Here is an 8,644-nt window from a genome sequence, read left to right as displayed (position 1 = left end):
GCCACTTCCATCAGCACTGATGAAGTGTAACCATCTTCTCTCCTGGGCCTTTGTGCTTGTGGCCTCAAGCCCACTGCTGGCCCACCCCATTACAGAATCTGCTGAGATGCCGTATCCAGGACCTGGTGAGTGGAAAGTAATATCTTTATTATAGCTGTTATACAAAGTAATTCCCTGTGTCAGTCCCTTGATTAGCATTTTTAGTAATAAAACATAATTTGCAACGATTAATGGCAAGCTAGTCATGTCCTGGGGCCTTGAAGTAATTACTTTAGAGCTGCAGTGTTGAACAATGATTGCTCTGCCAAAGTTCACATGCCAAAGTTCTGCCATCAGAGAGGAGATTGAGTTTTTGTTCAATTATTTCGAATGCTTTATTGTGATTACCAGTGAGAATTAGATTACAAAATGTTCACAGCACGAATCCGTACCTCTCAATGGTGTTCCTACCAACTGTGTGGGCTTGTTTGGTTCTCCTCAGTATCAGCGGAGGACCGAGGAATCAGCAGTCTGGATGACCTGCCTCTCTCTGAGCAGGACGGTACAGGCCCTAGATATTCCACTCTAATATCTGATGAGATCAACAGAGATGGTAAGAAACGTGCATTGACCAAACGTGACTTTACATGACTTAATTTTGCAGAAAAGAGTGTGCTTTAGATGTGGATTCATACACAGTTACATAGTAATATGCTTACTAGAGCACTACTTACTTTTAAAGCTCATTTGCACATTTTGAGCTTCATATACTTCATGTGCTGTGTTCTGCTAGAGTAGCTTTGCATTAGTTACAGTTTAAAAATCTTACACTTGGTACAGCCCCTTCATTTATCTACTGCCTGAAAACCCCCCAACTTTAACTCCTCTTCCTCATTTAGGCCCACTTTCTTCTGAGTCGCTGCCCCTTTCAAACAGAGACGAGTGCCTGAGATAACCAAATGAACATATCTATGTACTTTTATGAGATCCCCTTTTTTCACATCATGCAGATCTAAGAGCAGAAAAAATAGTCTGACAATGAGCACACAGGGCCTAAACTTACATAGCACATACAAACCATGGCCGTGTCTAATGTTAGCAACCATCATCATAAGAGTAGAAAAAGTACAGTACATCTGTTTTAAATGAACTCTACTGACATTCCCAGAAACACAGCTAAGCTATCAGCATATGTTTACCATGTTTCCTTTTCTCTCAGGTGTCAGAACAACAGGTCTGCTTCCTAGGGGGCTCAAAAGAGAGGTAGGTTTTCAGTGAATGCTATTCCTAAAACATCAAAGTAATGTGAGCAACACCCTGTGACTAATTCACTAAATCGCTTTATCTTGTCTTTCAGGTCCTGTTGGAGAAACAAAGTCTCCTAAATCCTTTCAGCCATGCGCTGGGCATCCGGAAACAGTTCAGGAAGAGAGGAGGGAATTCAGAGTGTTTCTGGAAGTACTGTGTCTAAAACAGTGACTGAAAACAGGCACGAGGCAGGGCTTGCACTGAAAGAAAAAAAAATCAAACATCTTACACTCACACTGGCACATGCAGCCAAAATAAATAAGAAATACCTCACATGCATAAAGCGCATGTGCAGTCGCACACCCTCACACGCGCATACAGACATACACAAAATGCCCCATCTGTGATTGAAACATATTGCTAAGAGGCTTTAAGATGATTTATTAGGGTTTAGTTAGAACTGTGAAATCCACATATAAAGTCATTGGTTGTCCAATGTATGGCTAAATTTCTTTTAGACGTGAAAGTCAAAGATTATATAGCACTGTTCGTTGAACAGAAATAAAAAAATATTGTAAATAAATCATGTATTTGTCTTTTCTTGGTAAAAGGTGAACCCACTATGCCTTCCGTAAATTAAGAAAAAGGAAACAAAAAGACTTTGCAAAGTTGGTTCTCGAGTTTTCTTCATTTTTTCCTTTTTTTATTATTTTACAGCAGAAAGAATATAAAGCATTCAGAAAACATCTTCCATATTTTAAGGGCAATTCAAAACGTTTTGCATGGCTTCAGCAGCTGAAATCTCTTTTTTTTTTTTTTTTTAACATATCCATCGAGTCAGTGACGCTTGTACATGCACAATTACAAAAATAAAACTTACAAACAAGAGAAGGGGAGAAAAAGGAGGAAAGCAAAACACATTAGGAGAACCAAGAGGACATGAAACTTTTAAAGATAGGGGTTGGGAGCGGAGAAAAATTGGGTCACATAACAGGGAAAGACAGAGAGAAAGACAGCTATAGAGGAGAGGAAAATAGATCTAACACTAGTTCACATGCAAAGTGTCGAGGACCCATGGCTTTCTATCAAAGCAGGGCCTTTTTTTTTTCTTCTCAGTTTGGAATTGATGAAAACGTGCAGTTCGGTAAAGGGTGCCATATAATTGCTGTCCATAAACTACTGAATGCTTGTCTTGCAATACTGGCATTTGCATAAGAGTAAGTCGACTACATGTGTCCAATCATTTTAAACTTTGCTAGGTCTATAAGGTCTCCACAAAATAGTTCTTTATTGCTCTGTGTCAACAAGTGGAATATACTGTAAATCTGTTTGTGTTCTGTTGTCCTGATGTGCCTACCTTTCTCTGGTTGGGGTGCTTCGGAAAAAGAAGAGGAGGAAAGGCAGATTCTCAGGTCAATTCACAGAACATCTCGAAATTAGTAATACTGTCAGCTAACCTGCCGTCCCATTCACAAATGGCAGTAAAAACAAGATTTAAGCTTTTCATACAGCTACACTCTTAATCATAAATACCCTCTACACTGTCACCTAAATGAATTATAAAGGCCTAAAGAAGTGGCCAAAGTTACACAATAATATGACAGCTTTCTACGAAAAAGCGTCAAATCATTTATCTTAAAGACATATACATAAACAACCATCATTTCAGGGCTCTAGTACTGTGTGTACTGAGGTTATTTTGAGGAAACTGTTCATACACTACAGCAAGCCGTGTTAAAGATTTCACTCTTGCACTGTTGAACCTGTTTGTCTGCTAGAAGGGGTTTTGAATTTCAGCTTCTCTTGCTGTGAATCACATGTCCTGCTCTGTTTCCTCCTCCCCGTTTTGGCACCCTGAGTAAAATACAGAAGGGAGGTGAACCAGTCCCTCAGTCTGGGTAAAAATAAATAAATAATAACAATGCTGCCTTCACCACTCAATGTACAAGTGAAATTGACACCTGACATGTCAGCATGTGTGCTGTGCGGTGTCTTGTGCGTGTGTTTGTGTGTACCGTGTGTCACTTAGTTGCTATATATACTGTCACAATGTCTCTACCCTTGTCCTTTTGTCTTATTTGAAGTTGGGAATCTACTGATTAAAAAGGATTTAAAAAAACAAAAACAAAACAAAAAGTTAGAGCTTGTCTAAAAACAATCCCGTCCTCATGCTTTGCCATGAAATCATCAGTAGCTACTGAGTATTGATCACTGGCTCAATTAGTAGGTTTGCCCTTCAGTCACATGCCCTCTGTCTTTCTGAGTTCTGTGACACCTCAAACCAATGTTCATTGCTTTACAGAACAGTAAGTCCTTTAACAAGTCTATCTGACTACCGATTCTAGGAAAATAAGCATGCTTTAGGTGCACTTCTGTCACCCAGTTAACTATTTTACCCATGCAAGCATAATAAATCCTTCTCCTTTTTGCCGCAACATTGCATTGGCTACGCATTCTAACCACAGACTAGAGGATGAATGCAAGGCAACAAACTCCAGTAGTGGCATTTCTAAATGTGGTTTTTAACAAGCTGTTCCAACAAAAAATGGAAAAGAAGACAAAAACAAAGAAAGAAAAAAGCTAGCATGTTGACAAGCTTGAGTGCTGTATTATAAGTGTTGTGTGCAGGCATATAATTGTGGCTTTGGTGAGTGGAATGGTATAACAGTGGCGATCGTGTGTATTTATGTGGAAGATAGAGCACTGTCTGTGGGTGACCGTGTTCTCTCACATCAACCTCAGATACAATGCAAGTATTCTGAAACTGGATTACTGTTTTTAGGATATGAATATAGGCACTTCCTACATAAACACTCTGGAAATTACGTTTACATATCAGGTGACTGGAAAAACAACAGCAAAAAACAAACAATTAAAAAAACAGTGACTCAAGTAAATAAATTGGAAAAATACACATTTGGCTTAATTATAATTTAACAAACATGACAACAGTTCACTAAACAAAACTCAAGTTTTCCAGTGGCACTTGGCTGAATAATCACGTATCAATACTTGGATACAGGATAGACTTTATGGTGGTAATATATAATAGGGATTAAACAGCAGCCAACAGGCACCTCTGAACCAGCAGCTTTACTGTTGTTATCTCTCAAATTGTTCCTCCATCCCAATTACATTTTCTCTGCTATACTGTCATTTTATAAATAACCCGATGCACAAAATGCATCTTATCTTTCATAATTACAAATGGCACTAGTGCACTGGTTTGCACTTTAGTTTCTGCAGTTGTTTGGACTCTGTAGTGAGGACAGTGACTACTTTCAGTGCCATCCTTCTGTTTAGAATCATTTTAGCACCTTTGACTGCTGGCACAGTTCATTTTGCAAACTTGTTTTCAGCTGCTTGGCAAAGAAATGTGGTCATGGACATGATGCTACATGTGGTTTTTAACTAAACGCGTTTTTCTGACATGGAATACAACATATACATTTAGACTCTGGCAGCCTTGATCCAGTGCTTTTAACCGAAACACCGTACAGAGAAACACCCGTCACTACTCGACTACGAGGAACAACTCTGAATTCTCCAAGTGTCGGTCGATGCAGCACATTGTAAATTAAAGTTTGCATGTTTACTCCCATCTTTTTCAGGGACAGAGTAACAATGTGAATTGTTTTATATGTCCACCACGGGCAAGGCTGCCATTTAACAATCTTAAAGATCAGATAATACCTCAGCAATGAGAAATCAGCACATTCCATTTGCAATGACAACAAAAAAAGTAACTCAACTTTGTTACGGTGTGTTCGGTGATTGATAAATGCTCTATTTATCTGTAGAAATGGTGCACGCGTGACAGACTTAAATGCTTTCAGCACGAATATGACTTTCTTTGCAAACTGTGTACCTTAACGTTTTTGCGATCCTCTGCCAGTTTTGATGTGATGATCTTCAGTGCTAGTGTGTATTTCACTGGATGATTATCTGTTCTGCAAAAATTAACTTAATTTTCTTCTTAAGCTATATAGCATTCACATACCTTGGCACCATTGGCAAAAGGTTCTTGGTAGCCCAAAAGAAAGAAATGAAAATAAAATAAAATAAACACAACCATACTTGTTTTAAGATAATTTTGAAGACTTCTCCTAACACTAAATACAGTATTTTTTATTTTTTCATATTGCAATAATATCATGCTTTAGCAAAATGTTCTTCTCAAGAACAATCAAAATAAAATAAAATACTCTAATAGTGAAATAGTTTTAATTTTACAGAGCATAGCCACTACTGCTTTTGTTGTTTTTTTCCCTTTTGACTCTGTTCATACTTTTCATGCACATAGCTCATTTTTATCCCAGGTATTTACACTATATACAAACAATACAACCATACTTCTTAGGCATTCAAACGAAACTATACAAATATTCTGTTTTTGTCTCTTACCTGTTTTTGACCCATTTTAATGAATAAAATAATATATTTCTAAAATACAATCCCCCTTGGGTACATGTTTTTTTTTTAATCCCTACGTACTTTCAGCCTTCTTTATATACAGAAATCGCTCAATTGTCAAAAATATGGATTTGTCAAACCCCTATTTTGGGACAAGCTTAGGGACCCCTCAAAGAATCTCTAAGACGTCAAGGCAATGTATGTGATCTTCCCCTCAAAAACCTTCACAGGCTCTGAAGTTCACTTCAAAAAAACAGTAATAACCTGCATGACCATAACCATTACAACACAAAATAAGCCAGGTTTTTTTCCACTTTGTAGGTTTCGAAGAAGCAATCAAACCAACAAGGCAAACCAAAATGAAATACAAAGAAATCAGACAATACAGGGATAGCTTCATCAATGAAATGTTGGAATTCATAGAGAAGAGTACAGATATGTGGACCAATAGAGTGGAAACAAAACCAAAACCAGAGGATAGGCTGAAAGACTAGACCAAAGCACACAAGCAAAGACTTTTCTTGCCAAGAAGTCATGCATTTTTTTCCTGGTAGGATTTAACAACATATAGCCTGAAGATACAGATCACCAATACATTGGACATGATGGAAGAAATACATTGGACAGTGTGGAACAATTCAAGTAATAAAGTGACAATATATATATGATAAAGCATAGTTGTTGTTTTTTTAAAGAAATCTTAAAACAAATATTTGATCCCCCATCTGCTTCAGTATGGTAAGCCCCCAACTACATTCATTTGTAGCTCCACCTGTGTGGGTAGACTGGTGGGGTAGAGCACAGTGGGACAGGAGGAATTGTTGGGCTAAGCTGAATATTAATCTACAGCAGTGGATAGAAGTGGGCGTGTGGGTTATTAATATATTTGGTAAAAAAAATCCCTTCTTCAAATGAATTGTTTGGTCACTTAAAAAATTATGAAATACAATTAGAGCTCAGAGTATTTCGGCATGGTCTCTCTGTCCTCTGAGATCTTCTGCAGCAGCCACAGTTTACACCTCTTGTCCCGCGTTTGCTTCCTTCACTGTCCAAATCCTCTTCATATTCAAAAAAAGACAAAGCAATCCATGAAAAAGTGCAAAAAATGCCAAGAAGCTAATGTTCTGCACCCCCACCCCTACCCTTTTAGTTTATAATCCTGTAGAAGTTGCCACTCTCCAACCAAAATCAAGTCAGTGGAAAGAATAGATATGTGAAAAAAATGCTGTTGTATATGTAATCGCAGTTGAACCAGTAACACTGCAGTAGTAGTAATAATTGCAGTGCTTGCATTGGTGGTGTTTCTTTTTTTTTTTTTCTCTCAGTTTCTCTTGTAAAATGTCTCGGGTATAAACAAAAAAGAAAAGAGGAGTCAGGAGAGTGATGTCACATCGCAAGGGAGCTCTTCTGAGGGGTCTCATGTTCCCTGGCCCTTTTCAATTCTTTCACCCTGGAACACAGAAAAAAACAAAGTGTCCATGAATGCAACAGCCATGATTTGAGTTTACTAAGTCACATACACATAAAAATATCAAACCAGCCCAGTAGTAGGAAGTACAGCCCATCTGTGAAAGGAAATGCTGGTCAGAATGCTTTCACTTTGTAATGAACAAAAGGAACTGTTATAGCATAATTACAGAGTCATTACTAGTAAAAACAAAATATTTAGAAGTGGGATTAAATGTGACAAAATAAATACAGATACATAAACAGTATTATCACAATATTGTTAATAATAATTACAGTTTTTCTCAGCTAATCTACCAGTATGTGGTATTCTGACAGATAGAATTATTGCTCAGTATCATTATGCCTAAAATCCATGCATTATTACACTAGATTTTATGAACAATAGCAGATTAAACAAAGTTAAACTTTCCACAAAGGACTGATTCATTATCAGTCAAGTAGTGCCTGTTACAACAATTAGCTTTACCGTAAAGGCTAACTTTATGGTAAACAACCACCACTTTGTAATGGATTTAGACTAGCTCTGAGAAGACCAATACTACAACATGTATGTATTGAAGAGAAGCAGACTGTGATGCTGCATGATTAGATGCAGTGGTGGATCTTGTCATGCTGAGCTGGTATACTGCCTGGAGGTATGGATCCATTAAAGCTTTGTGTTGTTGTCCTGGTGTTAGAAATAAACTATTTTATATTATATGTGTGGGGGTTTTTTGTTTTCTGTAACGGCTTCAAACCTATATCACAGTACAGAGGACACACTTGCAATAACAGGTGGTAACATTAACAATCTAATCTGCTCTAAAAGCATGGTAACCTAGTTTTGAACAACGTACAACTAATCCAAAAAAGAGTAAACACATGTAATCTTAATGTCTCAGAATCAGAGGTTAAGTTATGCATACAATATTTGCACCATTTCCCCATTTAGGTGAATCTTTTAGTACACTATTGGCTTATTTATTGGTTTGTCTTGATGATTCAGTGGGCATAACACAGCTTCACACAGTTTTAGTAAACAGAAGTTAGAGAGGGGTTAAATCCCCTCGCGGTCTGTCGAGTGGCTAGAAACATTGCACACAGTCAGCCAGCCAGACAGACAGCTACTTGAGAAACACCAGGCCCATAGCATGCCTAAAGGTATAAAAGCAAGGCCCATAGTTGTCACCACTTGTCATGCAGCAGAATAAAAGATGGTTGAGAAAAAGCCTCCTGTTCTCTCAAACTGCATAACCACAAAAAGCTGAAAAGAAAAAAAAACATAAACAAAAAGTAATTTCCAAGGAGAGAAAGACAGAGATAAAGAGAGTCAAAGTAGTATCTGTTAAGTGTTTCTGTGATTTTGTCATTCATAAGCAAGTTGTTAGTTTGATATGTTCTGCTCTAAATCTGAGCTTCTCAGTCCACCTGTGGCTCCAGTCGGCAGCCTTCATGCAAGCAGGCATCAAGCAATAGTGATGGATAATGAGGAAGGGTGGGTAAGGTGGTGGGAGAGAAAGAGCAAAAGAGAAAATGGGCGAGGAAAGGAGGGAGA

General features: G+C 37.9%; 2 protein-coding genes across 11 annotated transcripts in view; one reads left to right on the top strand and one right to left on the bottom strand.

Moving 5' to 3' along the window:
- Window positions 1–1,450, top strand: LOC101484025 (urotensin-2-like). The gene is made up of 4 exons (XM_004546323.2): window positions 1–125; window positions 482–592; window positions 1,199–1,242; window positions 1,337–1,450. Exons 1-4 carry the CDS (start codon window positions 20–22, stop codon window positions 1,448–1,450), a joined length of 375 nt encoding a protein of 124 aa, XP_004546380.1. The 5' UTR covers window positions 1–19.
- Window positions 1,451–1,903: 453 nt separating this feature from the next.
- Window positions 1,904–8,644, bottom strand: part of camta1a (calmodulin binding transcription activator 1a) — a 283,929-nt gene continuing 277,188 nt past the window's right edge. For all 10 annotated transcript variants that reach the window (XM_004546316.4, XM_004546315.4, XM_012917837.4 and 7 more), the window contains one exon: window positions 1,904–7,090. In XM_004546316.4, coding sequence (XP_004546373.1) covers window positions 7,058–7,090 — 33 coding nt within the window. In that variant the 3' untranslated portion in view covers window positions 1,904–7,057. The remainder of the gene's footprint in view (window positions 7,091–8,644) is intronic.

This window comes from Maylandia zebra, linkage group LG20 (assembly GCF_041146795.1).
Source record: "Maylandia zebra isolate NMK-2024a linkage group LG20, Mzebra_GT3a, whole genome shotgun sequence".
NCBI lineage: Eukaryota > Metazoa > Chordata > Actinopteri > Cichliformes > Cichlidae > Maylandia > Maylandia zebra.
The sequence above is the reverse complement of the archived record's forward strand: the minus strand, read 5'-3'. Positions and strand labels throughout refer to the sequence as shown.

Bases quoted from the DNA above. Each gene is read 5' to 3' on its own strand.
- LOC101484025 (XM_004546323.2), top strand. From the start codon at position 20: ATGAAGTGTAACCATCTTCTCTCCTGGGCCTTTGTGCTTGTGGCCTCA. The intron at 126-481 runs GTGAGTGGAAAG...GGTTCTCCTCAG, and splicing joins GATGCCGTATCCAGGACCTG to TATCAGCGGAGGACCGAGGA. The intron at 593-1,198 runs GTAAGAAACGTG...CTTTTCTCTCAG, and splicing joins TGATGAGATCAACAGAGATG to GTGTCAGAACAACAGGTCTG.